General features: G+C 42.6%; 2 protein-coding genes across 3 annotated transcripts; one reads left to right on the forward strand and one right to left on the reverse strand.

Moving 5' to 3' along the window:
• Positions 1 to 267: 267 nt before the first annotated feature.
• guf1 (GTP binding elongation factor GUF1) lies at positions 268 to 10586 on the forward strand. Of its 2 annotated transcripts, XM_063188949.1 has the most exons (17): positions 268 to 723; positions 1005 to 1116; positions 1446 to 1594; positions 2744 to 2824; positions 3265 to 3342; positions 3683 to 3766; positions 4362 to 4426; positions 5989 to 6192; positions 6469 to 6608; positions 7037 to 7160; positions 7635 to 7767; positions 7996 to 8139; positions 8562 to 8695; positions 9067 to 9168; positions 9669 to 9788; positions 9885 to 9921; positions 10225 to 10586. In XM_063188949.1, the coding sequence occupies exons 1-17, from the start codon at positions 520 to 522 to the stop codon at positions 10357 to 10359; spliced, it is 2046 nt and encodes a 681-aa protein (XP_063045019.1). In that variant the 5' UTR covers positions 268 to 519; the 3' UTR covers positions 10360 to 10586. The 2 variants fall into 2 exon arrangements, with proteins under 2 accessions (XP_063045019.1, XP_063045020.1); XM_063188950.1 differs by lacking the exons at positions 1005 to 1116; positions 1446 to 1594.
• Positions 10587 to 10945: 359 nt separating this feature from the next.
• On the reverse strand, positions 10946 to 16209 carry gnpda2 (glucosamine-6-phosphate deaminase 2). The gene is made up of 7 exons (XM_063188951.1): positions 16098 to 16209; positions 15665 to 15819; positions 15463 to 15564; positions 14678 to 14860; positions 13800 to 13984; positions 13353 to 13527; positions 10946 to 12086 (listed from the first exon to the last, which is right to left on the reverse strand). The coding sequence occupies exons 2-7, from the start codon at positions 15786 to 15788 to the stop codon at positions 12022 to 12024; spliced, it is 834 nt and encodes a 277-aa protein (XP_063045021.1). The 5' UTR covers positions 15789 to 15819; positions 16098 to 16209; the 3' UTR covers positions 10946 to 12021.
• Positions 16210 to 18740: the final 2531 nt, after the last annotated feature.

Raw genomic sequence — 18740 nt, forward strand, 5'->3', positions numbered from 1 at the left:
CAATGGAACGATGTCATGATGCTTGAAATTGTGTTTTGGTGCCACGCTGTGGACAAAATAAGTCAGCTGCTGACTTATTAGTCAAGACCATGTTTAAATGTGTGTCATGATCAAATAGTGCAAATAAAGCACCGGGAAATAAATCTTAAAATTAGCTTTGCATCATCAGTCGTTTTAACACTGTAAGCAAATTTGAATTTGAAAATGTAAAAATGTAGGCTATTACACCGGACCGGACTATACTACCCAAGATTCACTGCGCCTGTCCAAGATGGCAGCCTCCGGGGTTGTCACATTATGACTTCTTATGTATCTTTATTTATCCACGTTTGAAATGTTTATTTCTCAATAATCAATGGTGATTATCATCTTGCAGTGACATTCTAATGCACGCGAGCACCGTGGACTTCAAGTTACCCGATCAAATGACACAAGGACAATGCTGCCAGTGTCAGCTGGAGTCATCTTCCCAGGGCCAGTGACAATTCAATAAGCTAGCTAGCTAATAACACATTGGACATGCAGCTCTACTCATTTAATATTCGAGGCCAAATCGTGCCCTTGGTGAGACGTTTTCTTGACTTGAAAATATGTAGAATTAGAAGACGTACCGACGACTACAGCACCACGTGCACTCTGGTCAGGCACCGATGGATGAGGAACGCTGTCATAAGGCTACCAAAACAACTCTGCCAGGAGTACAGCAGCTCCAGCGCTTCAAAGGTTGGTTGTAGTATATTTGTGTCATCTTGTTGCACACGTGACCTGAAGAAGGCCGACAGGCCGAAACGTTGTCACATTAAAAACTGTTTATTTAACTTGTGAGTGTGCGGCACCTCTCTCCTTCTACAATTGTATTTTCTGGTTGCCAGCACCTCTGTTTCTGGTGTGCGTTTCGCACCTCCACTCATCATCTTGTTATTATCAATTCAAACCATATAGTAACTTAAAGTAGTAGATCCGTACCACGTTATCGATGTCCTTTCTCTCCCTAAACGCCACAGGGGGGCATTGACATGTCAGATTTCCCTGTCGATAAGATAAGGAATTTCAGCATCATAGCTCACATTGACCACGGGAAGAGCACCCTGGCAGACAGGCTACTGGAGATAACAGGTGAGAGAGAGAGAGAGAGAGAGAGAGAGAGAGAGAGAGAGAGAGAGAGAGAGAGAGAGAGAGAGAGAGAGAGAGAGATTCTGTTCTTTGGGAGAGTTTATTGTTATTATTATTGATACGAAACAATAGCCTACTTGGTAACATGAGTTGTATCAATAAGACAAGTATTTCGTAAAATCAATCAGCAACTCAAAAGGTTGTCAAGTGTATACATAGTAAAGAGAAACTATTTGAACTATTCCTATGCCTGTTGACATAAGTCTTTTCATGCCCTTAAATGTTGAGATGTACTCAATATGACTGGAACCTGTTGGGTTTTCTTTCACCAGGGGCCATTGTTAAAACTGAGAAAAATAAGCAGGTCCTTGACAAGCTCCAGGTGGAGCGTGAAAGAGGCATCACTGTCAAGGCCCAAACCGCCTCCTTGGTCTACAAATACCAAGATGAAACCTACCTACTCAATCTCATTGACACACCGGTACGTTTTGTTAAGAGCAAGACATATGGATGTAGCCTTTCTCTGTATGCTTCTTTTGTTTTGGTGTATTCCATGACCTTAATACTGTTGAACACTGTAGGGCAGTGGTTCTCAAACTTTTTCCATCATTCCCCCCTTCAGAGGGTCTGAATGCTTCCGAGCCCCCCTACTCACGCAGACTGATTTTACGATTGCTGCGCAGAATCAAATGAGAGTTGACTGATGAGATTAAACAAAGAGGGACTGCAGTCAAATGCAGATGTGTGTTCATTTCCTATGCTATTCAAATTCATGACAACTAATAATATAATGTTGGTGAGGGCTTTAAACTTATTGACTTACTGGCGAGACAGGAAATCATTTCCTTGGGCGGGAAAAAACACAAAATCAGATGTGACACGCCCCCCCAGCGATGCCTCCGCGCCCCCCCCAGGGTGGCTTACGCCCCACTTTGAGAAACACTGAACTAGGGGTACATTCTATTATCCAAACTCCCGTCCTCAACCTGCGCTTGTGGACTCGTGCTTCGCTGGTGCCCCGCCTCGCCTCATTTCCCCGCTGTCAGCCAAGGCACAAGAACATGTTGAACATGTCCCCATTCAGTATCCCAAATTAGAGAATTACCTTTGAATTGCGCTTATGCGAGATATTGAATTAGTTTAGTTTAGTTTATTTGCTTATTTGACCGGGACCATGTACAAGATAGTTCTAGTACCAGTTAGCTAGTAGCTAGTTTGCATCTGTGGTCCCTGGGCAGGGAGCTAAAAACATACACACACACACACACACACACACACACACACACACACACACACACACACACACACACACACACACACACACACACACACACACACACACACACACACTACATGCCCTATTGCCACTGGCACATATTAGAAGTGGCAACAAGATACTAAAACGTAAACATGTACAATCACATTATCACAAGGCAATAATACACACACAATGATGCACATACCATGTGGCAGTGCGTAATGTAACAAAGCACAAATTAAACTTCTATCATCAATGACGTCATCACAAGGTCAAAAGCACAAGGCAGGACAGGAATTTGGAGAATTTACCCTAGGTATGTTACTAGGCTTTGTACTGAAATAAGCCTACCATGTTCTGTTGTTTCTGAAGGGACATGTTGACTTCAGCTATGAAGTGTCACGCTCCATCTCTGCCTGCCAAGGGGTTCTTCTGGTGGTGGATGCCAATCAGGTGAACTGTACATCTCAGCTGTGTGTGTGTGTGTGTGTGTGTGTGTGTGTGTGTGTGTGTGTGTGTGTGTGTGTGTGTGTGTGTGTGTGTGTGTGTGTGTGTGTGTGTGTGTGTGTGTGTGTGTGAGTGTGTGTGTGTGTGTGTGTGTGTGTGTGTGTGTGTGTGAGTGTGTTTGTTTGTGCATGCGCACGCGTTTCCATGTGTGTATGTTTCCGTGTGTGTGTTTGTGTCTATCTTTGTGCTGCTATTTGTTGATCATGCTGTTGCTGTGCCAATATTCAACCGTTATACTGTTTTGGTGCGCCTCTAATTTTCTTTAATGAACATTGTGTACTGAACTACTGTGCGAAGTCAAACCCATCAGAGTCCACCATACTAGCTTAATAAAAGAAGCTTTATGAGCAATGAATGTAATGAATCTGAATATTTGTTGCTTTCAGGGAATTCAAGCTCAAACTGTTGCTAATTTCTACTTGGCATTTGAGGCTCAACTTGCCATCATCCCAGTGTTAAATAAGGTATACACACAGCGCATATCCCATTCATAAACATCACCACATTACACCTCAGCCATATATTAGCTTATACCGATAGACTATGTGAGCAAGCACTGTACAACTACCTTATGAACGACATATTATAATATGACATTTCTGTTAATGAATTACGTATTTTATTCATAAATGACCTACACAAACAAACATACATGCATGATGTAAGCAAAATGAACACTACACTAAGTGATATACGCAAACAATATACATCCCAGTCATAAATAAGGTACTTAGTCAAGATGGACAGCATGTCCAGTGCTGATTTAATCATGTCATTTAACTGACGATAATGTGCCATTCTCAGATTGACCTTAAAAATGCAGACCCAGAGAGGGTGGAGAAGCAGATTGAAAAGGTTTTTGATATTCCCGCTGAAGAATGTATTAGGGTAAGTGCTCTCAGGCCAGGCCTGTAAAAATGGATTTGTGTGTGTGTGTGTACTGTATGCTTGCCTGCCCTGCACACAGACAGAATGAGTGAGAGAATAAATGAATGGCTGCTTGATTGGATGTGTGTGTGTGTGTGTGTGTGTGTGTGTGTGTGTGTGTGTGTGTGTGTGTGTGTGTGTGTGTGTGTGTGTGTGTGTGTGTGTGTGTGTGTGTGTGTGTGTGTGTGTGTGTGTGTGCGTGCGTGTGTGTGTTTTGGAAAGACGGGAGAGTGAGGGAGTTTGTGTGTGTGTGTGCACTGCTTGATTAGTGTGTGTGTGTGTGTGTGTGTGTGTGTGTGTGTGTGTGTGTGTGTGTGTGTGTGTGTGTGTGTGTGTGTGTGTGTGTGTGTGTGTTCGAGAGACGTGTGTGTTCGAGAGACGTGTGTGTGTGTGTGTTAGAGAGATGTGTGTGTGTGTGTGTGTGTGTGTGAGTGTGTGTTCGAGAGACGTGTGTGTGTTTGTGTGTTTTAGAGAGGTGTGTGTGTGTGTGTGTGTGTGTGTGTGTGTGTGTTTTTCGTCTTGCTGACTCATGTTACACTTGGTTTGCTGTCTTTAGATCTCTGCCAAGCAGGGCACTAATGTGGAACTAGTTCTCCAAGAAGTCGTGAAAAGAATACCACCGTAAGTTTCTGAAATGCTGTGTGTGTCTGTGACTGTGTGTCTGTGTTTGTGTCCTTGTCTGTGTGTGTATGAGAGAGTGCTGAATAGGGCTGTGCAATATAGCCCTAGTGCTGAAGGAAGAAAATTAGAGTATGTAGGCGATTTGTCTCAGAGAAAGCGATTTTATATGACGTACTCCTGTCATTTTGTCATTACTTCAGGTCTGCACAAGCTTAAATACCGTACTGTGTTTTGCTTGGGCTAGCTCAGTCACTGGTAGTACATGGCTGACAGACTAGACTATTTGTGTGTGTGTGTGTGTGTGTGTGTGTGTGTGTGTGTGTGTGTGTGTGTGTGTGTGTGTGTGTGTGTGTGTGTGTGTGTGTGTGTGTGTGTGTGTGTGTGTGTGCGTGCGTGCGTGCGTGCGTGTGTGTCCTGGACGACGGATCAATGCCAAGAGAAGCATCTCTCTTGAGAGACTGTGGGAAGAGAGATGATGACAGAAAAAAATGATGATGAATTCTTGAAATATATTGCAATGGCATGTTGGGGAAAAGATCCAAAACCAACAAACACAGAAGATGGTTGTCAATGGCTGGGCTTCCCCAGCAGAGAGATAGGCACATGGCAAAGCTGTCTAGCCTAGCCACTTATGTCCAACAAGCCCAGTATTGTGTCAATGGTATGTCAGATAACGTCAGTTGTGCTACTACAATGGCCGCATGCTGATCCAATCAGCCGCTTTGTAACCGTGACTGACAACTCGTAAGTGTGCTACTCATGACCTTGTGGAATTTTAATGGAGCATCAATGGCTGCAGTGAAAGCAGGCTCTCTCACAATGGTTTGTGGAAGTCCCAGTCTTAGTAAAGTGCCACTTATACACAGAGGCGCATCTTGTCACCAGGCTAGGCAGGCAGCCACTTGGGGCCCGTAAGTCACTACATGGTGAAAAATAGTAGCGATTTATTTAGAATCTTCATTCCTTTAGGTTTTTGCTTGAGGCCCCAAATGACACAAGAAACGCCTCTGCTCACACATGAATGCTCTGCAGTATATTGGAGCCTTGAAGATGCAATTGTGCAGGAATTTTGGGTGTTAGACCTAAAATAGGGCTTCCACTGTTTGATGTGTGCATGTGTGTCACACTACTATAGCAGGCCATGTAGGCCATTCAACCACAAGTAGAGAAAAGTCACTGTTTTCTTAAAGAAACTGGCCGCTAAAAACATTCATAAATTGTTATTTGGACAGATTATGTACTGTTTGTAATTTTTTCTGCAATTGAACAGTGAGGCTAGATTTAAGTGTATGTTTGTGTTTCTGTCTGTTTATCTGTCTATCTGTCTGTCTGTCTGTCTGTCTGTCTGTCTGTTTGTGTGTACGAGGGGGTGTGCAGCTTATACATGTATATCCATGTATGTCTTTGTGTGTGTTGTGCATGGAAGCGTTAAATGCGTATGTGTGCACAACTGCACATGTATCAATGTGACAAGAGATAATGACTGCGATAACGAGTGCATTCCTTGAACTTCCATGCATTTCTGATCGTTTACCTTTTTCTCCTTCCACTTCCTGTTACAGGCCCACGGCCAAGAAGGAGGACCCCTTTAAGGCCCTGGTGTTCGACTCGACCTTTGACCCTTATCGCGGGGTGGTGGCCAATATCGCCCTGTTTGGAGGGCGTGTGTCCAAAGGGGATAAGATCACCTCTGCCCACCTGGGTAAGACCTACGAGGTGAACGAGCTTGGCATCCTGAGACCGGATGAGTACCCTACAAACACACTGTAAGCATAAACTGCTAAGTACTTGCCTGTGTGGTCGATGATGTTATAACCTCTGCTAAGGAATTTGTATTTTTGCTGGCATTTATCAGTCGTTTTGTTTGTTCATTTGCTAAATAAATTGACAAGTAATGAGCTAATTGTTCTGAAACTATTTAAATATTGTTAGCGACTATTTAGTCGCTCTCTCTTTTTAGACTCTTTAATTAGCAAATCAATTGGCTCAAATTGACTTCTTGTCAATGTCATGTACCGTTTGCCTTCTCTCTCCCTACACAGCTATGGTGGCCAGGTGGGCTACATTGTGGCAGGGATGAAGGATGTAACAGAAGCTCAAATCGGAGACACGTTTCACCACCACAAGCAGCCAGTGGAACCCCTGCCAGGATTCAAGCCAGCCAAAGCCATGGTGTTCGCTGGTAATCGACCAACAGGAGTTACATCACATCATTAACAACATTATGTTGTATAACATTATCAGTATGATTGGCCTTGGCATTGGAGACCTTGAAAACAAAATCAGTACACTACTCGCAGTCAAATTGGCATGAATGGAAGAGGCTTCAGCAAATGGTCACGCTAGATTCGTAACCCACAGTGAGATGTTGGGTGACTCGACAGAAAAAGAGCCTTATAGATTTGTCATGGCAATGTAACAATGTCTTATTAGGCTGTACAAGAGTTCAATCTTCTACTACCTACCTATACGCATCTTATACGCAGATTATGTGATGTTTATTTCCATGGTACATTCTCCTCTCTGAGTGTTCTGCAGCCTCTAGTCATAAGCCTCCATGTATGGTAGCAAGTGGTTGTAATAACAACAGTGATGGTGTTCATATCACAGGAATGTACCCGGTGGATCAGTCGGAGTACACTGCCCTGAGGAGCGCGGTGGACAAACTCACCCTCAACGACTCCAGCGTGACTGTGCAGAAAGACAGCAGTTTGGCTCTGGGAGCTGGCTGGAGGTTTGTGCAATAGATGTGGTCTCACGGCCCTGCCATTCTCAGCTCCTGTGGCAGGAGATTCTTCACACAATACATAAACATCACTTACACATGCGTACACACACACACACTCACACACACACACACACTAGTTTATCATCGGTATCTTCTTCTGTCATGCTGAAATAATCGAAACAAATCTGTGCCATTAAAGACCATTGTTGCGAGTGCATTAGTGAACAGAAGAGGGCAGTAGAGGGCAACAATCCCTATAGCACAACGCAGGACACAGTATTGTAAGATTAATGACTTATTGATACCCTGGTTGTCTTGTTTAACATTTTTTAAGACCATTCTCTTTTTTGACCATTCTCTTTTTGACTTGTTTAATGTTAAGTTGTCTACTAATTTATAGTGAGTCTGTGGTGCAAGCAAGACAAATTTCTCCTTTGGGCAAAATAAAACGCACTTGACTTCATGTTATTTTACCTCCAGACTGGGTTTTCTGGGTCTGCTGCACATGGAGGTCTTTAACCAGCGTCTGGAGCAGGAGTATAACGCCTCTGTCATTGTGACGGCCCCCACCGTACCCTATAAGGCCATACTCACCTCAGCCAAGCTCATTAAAGTAAGTGCACAAGAGTGGTCGCTTGGCAGGGGTTGGATACAGTTAAAGTGCATGCTTTTCATACGTGTGCGGTTGTGCATTCATGATTTAATAAGATGTCACGTTAGTGGAACACAAATTGAAAGCAAATGAACGTCTGCCTGAACGCTGTACTGTGTGGGCACTGTCTGTGCCCTATGACCATCCCTGCCCACAGACATCATCCATATGGTTCTTCTCTCTCCACAGGAATATGGGCAAGAGGAAATCACTATTGTGAATCCTGCCCAGTTCCCTGACAAATCCACGGTGTCAGAGTACCTAGAGCCAATGGTTACGGGTACGATCATTGCCCCCGACGATTTCACAGGCAGAATTATGACACTCTGCATGGTAAAGCTTTTCCCTTTCTTTTCGTTTAATTAGCGACACTTGGGATCAGAAGTGAATGTGTATTCTAAATACACAAACACTCTATACATAGTGGTTGTTCCAACTTCTAATATGTATCATAAGAAACTTCGGTAACACTTTATTTTAATGTTTCACTATTACAGTGGTTCTACCACATTAGGTACAGTGTAATAACCAGTGTAACAATATTTAATACCATGTCATACCAGTGTGCAGTAATACCATGTACCAACCCTAAACCTAGATGTAAGTACATGGTGTTACACTGTTATTGCATGGTATTAAATATTGTTACACTGATTATTACACTGTACCTAATGTGGTAGATCCACTGCAATAGTGAACCATTAAAATAAAGTGTTACTGAAACTTATTTTCACATACTGTACTAAATGTTGTAGAATCGCAGAGCCATACAGAAGAACATGGTCTACATCGACGACAACAGAGTTATGATGAAGTTCCTCTTTCCTCTCAACGAGATTGTGGTCGACTTCTACGACAGCCTCAAGTCTATGTCCTCAGGATATGCCAGGTGAGTTCAGAGTGGGACTTGCCATTAATGAATTGAGCAATATAGGAAAAAAAACATGTATCACGATATGGATTACTTAACATCACGATAACGATATCGTTCACAATATACCACATTTATACATGCTTTCAGTCATTCTCTTTAAAGCGTGCATAGTGGTAACACGAAATGCGCTAAATTATATTAAATTGTATATAATCTGTAATAATGGATCAAATTAGTTTATCACGATGGACACTTTTCTATCACGATAACGATATCGTCATGTCACCCAGCCCTAAATGAACTCAAGCCCATCAAAATGAACTCCATTCACTGTTGCCATTGCCATGTTGCCATTTCCAAACACGGCACCTTTTTGTCTGTTGTAGTTTTGACTATGAGGATGCAGGATATCAGCCTGCCCACTTGATCAAGATGGACTTCTTACTGAATGGGAGACCGGTGGAAGAGCTCACCACCATAGTGCACAAGTAAGGATGTTCAGATCATTTCTCTGTCACACACACACACACACACACACACACACACACACACACACACACACACACACACACACACACACACACACACACGTGTGCACACATACACACTCGTGAACAGTAACCTAATGTCGGCTGTAGTAATTCACTGACTGAGTGTACACAATTGGTGCAGCTCTGTCTACACACACACACACACACACACACACACACACACAAGCGATCAAGTGGCCATCAGTCTAGCACTGTGTACACACATGCATACACACACACACACACACACACACACGCGCGCACACACACACACTTGTCAACAATGGCCTAGTGATAGTGAGAGTCTGCAGTAGTAATTCACAGACATGATTTCCTAATCCGTTCTACAGCGGCCAGGAAATGCTACTGTGCATTGTGTGTAAAGGGAGACGGTAGGGTTGGTGACAGACACTGCTGCCGTGTAATTTTTTCCCCTTGAATTGCCGTTGTGTGCGCAGAGACAAAGCATACAGCATGGGCAAGGCCATGTGTGAGCGCCTGAAGGACTCCATTCCTCGACAGATGTTTGAGATCGCCGTCCAGGCAGCTATCGGAAGCAAAGTCATTGCTAGGGAAACGTAAGTCCGACTCAAAGACCTGCCTGTTGAGTTCAAACACAGTTCACAAATACATGAACGCTTGCATTGAAACCACTTTACTTTCTTTCTTTACAGAATCAAAGCATACAGGAAGAATGTTTTGGCAAAATGTGTAAGTACTTATCAAGCCCTCACATCAAATGGAAAGAAAAACCCTGTACTAGGGGTGGGGAACTGATCTCTTGAGGGCCATTTGCAGACCTTATTTTGTAACGGAATCTTACAAATTCCATTTGCAATACAATTATATTCAGGGGGCCTAGAGAAGGTGGGGTCTGTTGTACATTTGAAGTGGTCCTTCAAATGAAAAAGGTTCCCCACCCCTGCCATATACTGTTCCGCTTTATTGCTATACGTATGTCTTTAAGGTCATTTACTGACTGCAATTTTTTTTTACGTTTCTATCATTCACCAGTACGGAGGAGATATCACTCGCAAAATGAAACTCCTGAAAAAGCAAGCGGAGGGGAAGAAGAAAATGCGTCGCATTGGAAATATAGACGTTCCCAAAGATGCATTCATCAACGTTTTAAAGAGGAAGGAGAAATAACAGGTGGTGAAGTTATATGTGGTCAAGTAACCACTTCCCTAGAACAACTGTGCATTATAATGAAATGACAGCTGGACTGAAGCATCCTCCTTTGCCCTGTGGACTGACACCTTAATTTGCTATCAGGTCAGCAAAATACTGAACTATGCACTCTGCTGAACGACTTGCTGAATTTCTCAGCAACACACTGAACTGGAAACACTTTCAGAAGTACAAATAAATCAAATACATTTGTTTCAGAATCAAAGAATGTTTATTGTGTATTAATTCTTACAGTACTTTTCAAATGAAACGTAAAACATACGTCGTTGCAATCTCAACATTCTCCCAGTTGTGATAACAACCATTGTGACCCCGTGTCATAGGAAAGCCACTCAAGGAATGTACGACCAAGGCAAAATGGCACATTTCAACCTCAGTGAAAGTGAATATGAATGCATGTAAATGAGCGGTTCCTTGGTCTGGGGTTCAGTTTCAAGAAAATCAGGTTGAATGCTTTTGCAGAACCCTGCGTAGAGATGCAAAAAGAACATATTCCCTGGAATACACCCACCCATTACAGCTTAAAAAGTAGACCTGCGCCAAATGTTGACAGCTCATTTTTACATCGGTAACAAAGATTTTTGTTTTGTCAGATTTTGACAAAATACATAATCATCAATAAGGACACGATAGCAACTAATGCCCCCCTCAGTTAAACCAGTACACAGAGGATAGAGGTAATATAAGAAAGCAGTAAACTAGGGCCAAGATGCCAAAAGATACAGAACAGTAACTTCTTTCCAAACACGAGGTACATTCAGATTGAAATGGCCTAAATAACATGAAACATTACATAAGAAATTCATATTTAAAGTGACAAGAAAGATTAATACAAGAGTTCAGAAGGAGTGTAGTAAATACAGCATTCTGTTTACACTTAAGCCTGTAAAAACCAAACAAAAATGCCAAAAGTTGATGGCGTTAGGAGCCAAGAACAAGCCGTATGACAAAGGCCAGCCAACAGCGTAGCATTAAGACACCTTATCCCTTTTCATGAAAAAACATGGACTTGAGCCAGATTGGCTCACACCCCAAGATCCCTACCCCAAGATCCTGTACATCAGAAGACTTGTCAACAAGCATGGATGACTCTAGGCCAAGAACAGCCTGAGATGCCCCTTCAAGTTACTGTACATGATGAGGAATGTTCACTAAAGTAGATTAAGCAAGAAAATGAGGAATACAACAAGAAGAATGTGGAGTGTTTAGCCCTAGAGAGCCAAGTGAACTGATTGGAGTGCTCATGACAGGACTATACTGATGCTGTGCCTGTAAGTAAGGCAAAGACCTCCTTTTTGAACCCTGGCTGGCGAGCCAGGGCCGGAGCTCTTTCAGAGCACAAAATGGGGGCATCTCCCTGCTGGGTGTAACAGCACTGTCACAACATGCAATACCCACTGAACCAGTACGTGATTTGACAAGTTTGTGATTTGATACAAAGACCAACCAGGGCCTTGGCAAAGTTGACCGTTTCTTCATCGTTGCATCAAAAGAGTCATGGAGTGGTGGGTGGATGTTAGTCATATGACCATATTACACAACTCTTCCAGGACTTTGTGGCTGCAATCACATTCCTGGAATATATCGATCCCTCGGAGACACATGCTGAGCTCATCAGCATCAGTCTTTGTAGTCCTTTATGCTGTGAACAGGATCCACCAGCTGGTTGTGGACGTGCATCAGGCCTGAAGAAGAAGGATAAAATAGATAGGAACATGTGAGATCACCACTTAGTGCTCCGCAATGGGCCATCCACTTCTCAATTGGCTCTTTTATCAGAAGGCTCTGTAAGTTTGAGGGACTGAATTAGAACGTGTGTGTTACTATGCCCTTTGGTTTCTCTGGGTCCATCCATTTTGTGATTTCTGGCTTTGATACAAGACTCTGAGAAGAGGAACCCTGTGAACTTGAGTCAGCTTGAGGGATACTAGAATCTAAGGCAGAATGCATGACTCTCACCACTAACTCAGCTACAGCATGTCTTTGCTCCCAGCATTCTCGTTCTGGCTGAGGCTAGGGGCTTATGTTTTGACTTGGACAATTATGGTATTCACAACACTTCACAAATGGCCTATTTATGACAGTTGGTGGGTTGAATACAACTATGGAATGAGACAATTTAACAGTTTGATATTTCTTCAGATGTGAGGCATACCAGTGGCCAATTTGAGAGCAAATAGTAACATTCTGGATTTGACTCAATTTTAAACATTGAAAGGGTCCACAGACAAGGACAGAATGAAGCATGTGTACAGCAAGTACACCCCGAGGGGTTCACCCTACCAAAGGACAACAGCAGACACCCAGGGTGCTCTATTATGAGAAAAATCAATATCACGATTATTTCAGTCAATATTGAGATCACAATATTTTCAGACAATATTTATTTTAAAGACAAATAATTGTGCTAAACAATTAGCAATCTTTCCCCCTTCAGTTGTGTGAGAGGAGGAACATAGAGAAACACACAGTGGTGTTCTGCATGAGTGTTGGGTAGTTGGTCTGCTCTGTGCTCGCAATGGCTCAGTTGGAGGGGAATGTATTGGGCTTGACATAACCTATCTTTTGGCCATATAAACAAAAGACAAAAGTTATGTTTCAACTTGATATTATGAAATTTGATTTTGTTTGACAGCAATATTGATATCACAATATAATTTGATATATTGCACAGCCCTAACCCATGGTCCACATTCCTAGGTTCACACCCCTCATTCCAATTCTCAATATCCTGATTTCAAATGAGAGATTGGAACTTCAGAACTGTTTTTCGCGAGATCTTGAATGAAAATATATTGTTCTGAGAGGCACATAGCTAGGGGATGGAGGAAACGACCAGAGGACTTCATCTGTAAGCTGGACTTCATTACTCCTCATGCACTATTACATTACTTCCTCATCGTGCATGTCAACGACAGCTTTGACTAAACGTATTGTACAATTTGTTGTACCTTTGAAGTACTTCACCGTCTTGACCCTGAGCTCCAGCGTGGCGTCTTCATCACAGACAAAGATGGTGTGGGGGTGCTGTTGAAAGGCCGACACGGTCCACATGTGGTTGACCCCCTCCTCGATGGCTTTGTAGAGGGCGAAGGCCTTGTGCGCTCCTGTGATCAAAATCATCACCTGAGGGAGACGATGAAGAAGCATAACCGTTTGGGTTGTTAGGGTCATAATAGGCTTAGGTTACAGTGGTTAAGGGGGTGAGGGGTGTCAACAAGCATCCGAGGGTTGCTGCTTCCAAGAAGTAGGACAAAACAGCTTGAGAATGTTTTCAAACTCAGGAACCCACTATTTTTATTTTTATTTTTATAATACTGTCAATTTAAAAAAACCCATTGCTTTTCATGATATTTGCGTCAGCATGTTAATATACTTAATCTATGTTGGTGTATTACCTCTCTGGCATCCATCACTGTTCCCACGCCGACAGTGAGAGTCATGGTGGGCACCTTGGACAGGTCGTTGCCAAAGAATCTGGCGTTGGCCACAATGGTGTCCTTAGCCAGGGTCTTCACCCTGGTCCTGGACACCAGGCTGGATCCAGGCTCGTTAAAGGCAATGTGTCCATCGGGACCAATACCTAGCCAAAGGGGGTGGAACAAAAAGAGAAGATGGGTTTGTTTGAAAGGTATTTTGATTCTTGTTATACCTGTTGTTGCAATTCTGTGTCTGCAATTGACTTTCATGTTACAATATTAGATGATGCAGCAATCCAACTCTTTTAGTTAATGGCAGGAAGCTGATGCCACTGAAATAAAACATTTATAGATAGGCTGTCCTTATGCCCTCATACGTATGAACGGCCATCCAGGTACTTTGCTCGTGAATGTACGTTTTGCCCCTTTTTGGGGGAAAACAAACCGAATGTCTCATTAACTTACATGCTACATCGGCTAGCCTAAATGAACACAGTCCATGCTTCAGCCACGGCTGTTTGACAATATTGTTTGAACAGCCGACAACACAACAGGTCTTCGACATGTTAAGCGTGAACAACGCTACTCTACAGGTCCTTGTCTTTCAATTATTCTTTCCCAACACCGCCAATTGACTTGCATTGTCTTTCCCCCATTGCTTTCCCCCAAAAAGGGGCGCAACACACATGGCACACGTCACACCGTTCATGCGTATACTAATTTCATTTGTATAGAGGGTCTGGAACTACTGAACTGAGCCACAGTTACTGGTGGGATGGTTTGCTTTCTCCATCATTTGTTTTCTCCATCTCTGTCATAGCCCTCATAGACCTGTAGAGTGATTTGAAGCAACCTACCCCCGACAAACAGGTCAATGCCACCAGCCTCCTTGATCTTGACCTCAAATGCGTTACACTCCGCCTGGAGGTCTGTGGCATTCCCGTCCAGGATGTGGGCATTCTGGGGCTCTATGTCGATGAATTTGAAGAAGTTGTTCCACATGTACGAGTGGTAACTCTCTGGGTGATCCCTTGGCAGACCTGTGGGAGACGTGTTGAATTGAGAGTGGAACTGACAGATATAAGGCCATCTTTTACACGACAAATGCAAATTGACCTTCATGCCGATCTGATATGGTAAAAGTCAGGACCGTATAAAGACACTGTAGTCACCCCGGGCACTACACCTCGCAGGTGTCCCCTTTATGAACAATATTTGTAAGGTTTGTGTCATCTGGTGCCGCCTAACTGGCTGTAAGTGGCGGCTGGTGCCCCTGGAAACTGTGCCACTGGTCCTCATGGATAGTCCTGCCCTGGTATCAGTACATGTATGATTGCTGGAATGTACAATTGGACCTTCGAAAGTTGAATAAAAAAGTGGCACTACTGATAAAGCTGTTATAATGACAGTGTCACTGTTTAGTCTACACTAAGAAAAACAACTTAGCAGCAATGTTCTCAGAACTATGTGGGCAGAGCACACATTAGAAAATCTACATCTCAGGGGCGGCTGCACAGGGTTATTGGCTATTGGCTGGTGATTTTACTTTCATTTTAGTCCTTAGGTAAACGAATTAAAGGGTGTGTGTGTGTGCGTGTAGGCCTATGTGTGTGTGTTTTTTTTAATCTGAGACGTGACTTACCAACATATTCATCCATGTTGAATGTTTTCACAAACTTAAAAGACAAATCTCCACTTTTGTGATACTCAATCAGTTTCTTGTAGCATCCCAGTGGCGTGCTGCCTAGAGAAACGAGTAACACACCAGCAGATGAACCAACAATTTCAAGATGTCATGTTTGTGATGCAGGCACAAATTTGCTTTTTTGTAAACATGGACATACCTGTGGGCAGACCCAAAGTAAAGTATCTGTCTGCAGTCGGCTTGAACTGGATAATTTTGTTTCTGATGTATTTGGCAGCCCATTCACTGGCCTGATCATAGGCATCTAGAATCACGAGTCTCATGTTCGAAGGTGAAGTTCCACAAAATTCGAATCTAAGGTGGATGAACAACATCAACAAAAATAAAAAGCTCAGCTATACAATGGGCATTTCATAGCCACCACACACATAAACTCAGACTCACAGTTGTGGTTATTCAACATTCGGGAAAAATGAACAAAAAACTGTCCAGAGGAGCTCTACCATATTTTCCAATATTGCATTCTAACTTGGGTGGAAAAGAGCATTTCGTATATCAGTAGCATTCCAAATCGACCTTAATGTAGAGGCTACAGCATGATTTTGAAAATAAATGGTTCACCAGATACTTACGAAAGATAAAAAAATATATAGCACAATGAATCCGGAGTGAATCAGAAATAGTGAAGTATTTGCTTTTCTTGAAAGCTGTGCAGCAAGCAGTTTATGTAGGGCCGTGAAAAAGCAGCAACAACGGCAACTTAGTTACTTCAAATCCGGTTGGAACGACAAATCTGTGTCAAAGTAAAAGTGTTTCTTTCTTTCTTTCTTTCTTTCTTTCTTTCTTTCTTTCTTTCTTTCTTTCTTTCTTTCTTTCTTTCTTTCTTTCTTTCTTTCTTTCTAACAAATTCTACAGCGTATATATTTAGTTGCAATTCATTAATGGAATCTGCAAATTAAGAAAATTAATACCATAAGCCTGCCTGAACAGGAATGAGAGAGCGTTTATTTTCTATTTGCCAATTGGTCCATTAAATATTTAATGTGTTGGCTATTTTTTTATTGACAATAGTAGACTGTTTCAGTTTCCTGAAAACTGGCTGATTTGGTAGGGTGCTACATTTTTTTCAATATAATGTTTAATAAATATAATGCAATTCATAGGCCTACTCTTTGGTAACTTCTTGTAAATATGTCTCTAGTCTGTAGGACTTTGTGTGCGTTCCAATATGCAACCTTGCGTCCTCCACTTGTGCTTGTGGCTTCGTACCAGGAAGTAATATGTCATGATGGCATCACTGTCAACAGCATTATATTTCAATATCTCGCAAAAGCTCAATTGTAATGTTATTTTCTCATTTGCAATTGGGATGGTGAATGAAAAACAGGCTACCAAAAGTTGGTGTGGCTAGGCTGACAGCTGGGAAACTTTATTGTTTTCTACACAGAGGTTGGGCCAGGAGGTGGGGTGAGGCCACAAGCACAACTGGAGGACGCAAGGTCGCATATTGGAATGCACCCTCTATGAGAATGACAATGGCCGTGTCTCAAATGCTGCATTTGCGCACTTTGGGCACTGTTTTTCAGTGCCTAGGGCGCTCACGCTGAAAATTTCAGTTGAGCCAGTGCACTTAGGGTGACCAGATTTTTGTAGTCTAAAACCGGGACACTTCATTTGTGACTGAAGGACAATATTTGGCGGGCGGGTCTGGGGGTTCTCCCCCAGGAAAATTTGTATTTTTTAGATGCAATTTCCTGCATTCTAAGCAATTTTAGAGGTCGGAATGACAAATTGCAACTGACTCCTTCAGACTTTCTATACAAGCGCTGGCTGCCATTAATTGTTTCAGGTAAACATGTAATCTTTTCCATATATTTACCCTGATAGACATGGCGTAATATAGTGGGTGGCCAAAACCGGGACATATTTGTGTCCCGAGAGAGTTTGCTCGGGACATGGGACACACAACTCCAAACCGGGACTGTCCCGGTAAAACCGGGACGTCTGGTCACCCTAAGTGCACTGAAAGTGCCAGGATGTTCCCCTAACAATGGCGGAAAAATGCAGTGCTTGAATGATGGACACTGCACGCACTAAACTGCAGCCATGTTCACAATGACACGGAGGAAATGTGGCATTCAGTTCAGTAGAAGAGTTTGGTCAACAGTCTCCTAATTCTGTAAGTAATGTTGATGGGACACCAACCTTTTCATGCCAACCAAAGTATTGTATGAGTGATTGTTGTCCTTTGGGGTGAAGGACATGGAAATACAAGCACCAGACACTGTGCATTGTAAACAGTACGTAGCCAACTCATATTTGGGCGAGCTAATGCCATGCTCAGCCGTCACTTCCAGCGAGGGCACAGTGCATAGTGCTCAAATTTTTCCATGACACTATGCACTAAAGACCTCAGTGCACTGAATGCCCTATGCACTGATTGTCAGTGCACTGACAAAAGTGCGTCATTTGAGACGTAGCCAATGTGTTCTACCTTTAATTTGATATATTTTCCCATTGCTGAGCACTTCTGCTTCATTATCTATGACTATTGTTTCCTATTCACGAATTTTGGTAGTCACATGATTAGTTTCCGGTCATATGTTTTCAACACGAAATAAATAAATAAAGAAGTCAGCATTCATGTATGGTGGCCCACAGCATACAATCACCACGAATATCTGGGTATCAGCACATAAGATGACTTGCCTCGCATCCTGCTGAGTAAGGCTCAGCCTTAGGCTTTAACATGACCTATATTTGAAGAAAATTTATTTATAAACAGCTAATATTAAAATGTGAAAAACAGAGAAGGGAAGGGGGTGATAATTCAACACCAACATTATTACAAGAACATTAGACCCTCATTATTAGCCTACTAGACCCTAGAATAGAATATATATTAGACCCTATATAGTCTTATTATTATTATGATTATGATTATGATTGATTAGTAGGCCTATTATTATTATTATTATTATTATTAATATTATTATTATTATTATTATTATTATTATTATTATTATGCCTATTATTATTCATCCTACATGCTCTATTCTCGTAGTAATGTAGCCTAGGCTATTTTATTGCATTTTCTGCCTCATCCTTGGCGAAAACTGACCTTGTGAGGAGGCCTACCCCATAGGGCAGAAGGTTTGAGGCGGACAGAACAATACAGTGGAGAGAGCAGAGGAGAGAGAGAAGGGACGAGCAGCGCAGAGCAGAAGGAGTCGAAGGGAGGGGGTGGGGTAGATCCAACCGGGGATTAAGCGGTC

This window comes from Engraulis encrasicolus, chromosome 22 (assembly GCF_034702125.1).
Source record: "Engraulis encrasicolus isolate BLACKSEA-1 chromosome 22, IST_EnEncr_1.0, whole genome shotgun sequence".
NCBI classification, from domain to species: Eukaryota; Metazoa; Chordata; class Actinopteri; order Clupeiformes; family Engraulidae; genus Engraulis; species Engraulis encrasicolus.

Excerpts from the sequence above, each read along its gene's own strand:
- guf1 (XM_063188949.1), top strand. The coding sequence starts at position 520 with ATGCAGCTCTACTCATTTAATATTCGAGGCCAAATCGTGCCCTTGGTG. Across the intron at positions 7,768-7,995 it reads CCTCAGCCAAGCTCATTAAA|GAATATGGGCAAGAGGAAAT; the intron begins GTAAGTGCACAA and ends CTCTCTCCACAG. Across the intron at positions 9,169-9,668 it reads CTCACCACCATAGTGCACAA|AGACAAAGCATACAGCATGG; the intron begins GTAAGGATGTTC and ends TTGTGTGCGCAG.
- gnpda2 (XM_063188951.1), bottom strand. The coding sequence starts at position 15,788 with ATGAGACTCGTGATTCTAGATGCCTATGATCAGGCCAGTGAATGGGCT. Across the intron at positions 15,565-15,664 it reads TACTTTGGGTCTGCCCACAG|GCAGCACGCCACTGGGATGC; the intron begins GTATGTCCATGT and ends TCGTTTCTCTAG. Across the intron at positions 14,861-15,462 it reads CAACATGGATGAATATGTTG|GTCTGCCAAGGGATCACCCA; the intron begins GTAAGTCACGTC and ends CGTCTCCCACAG.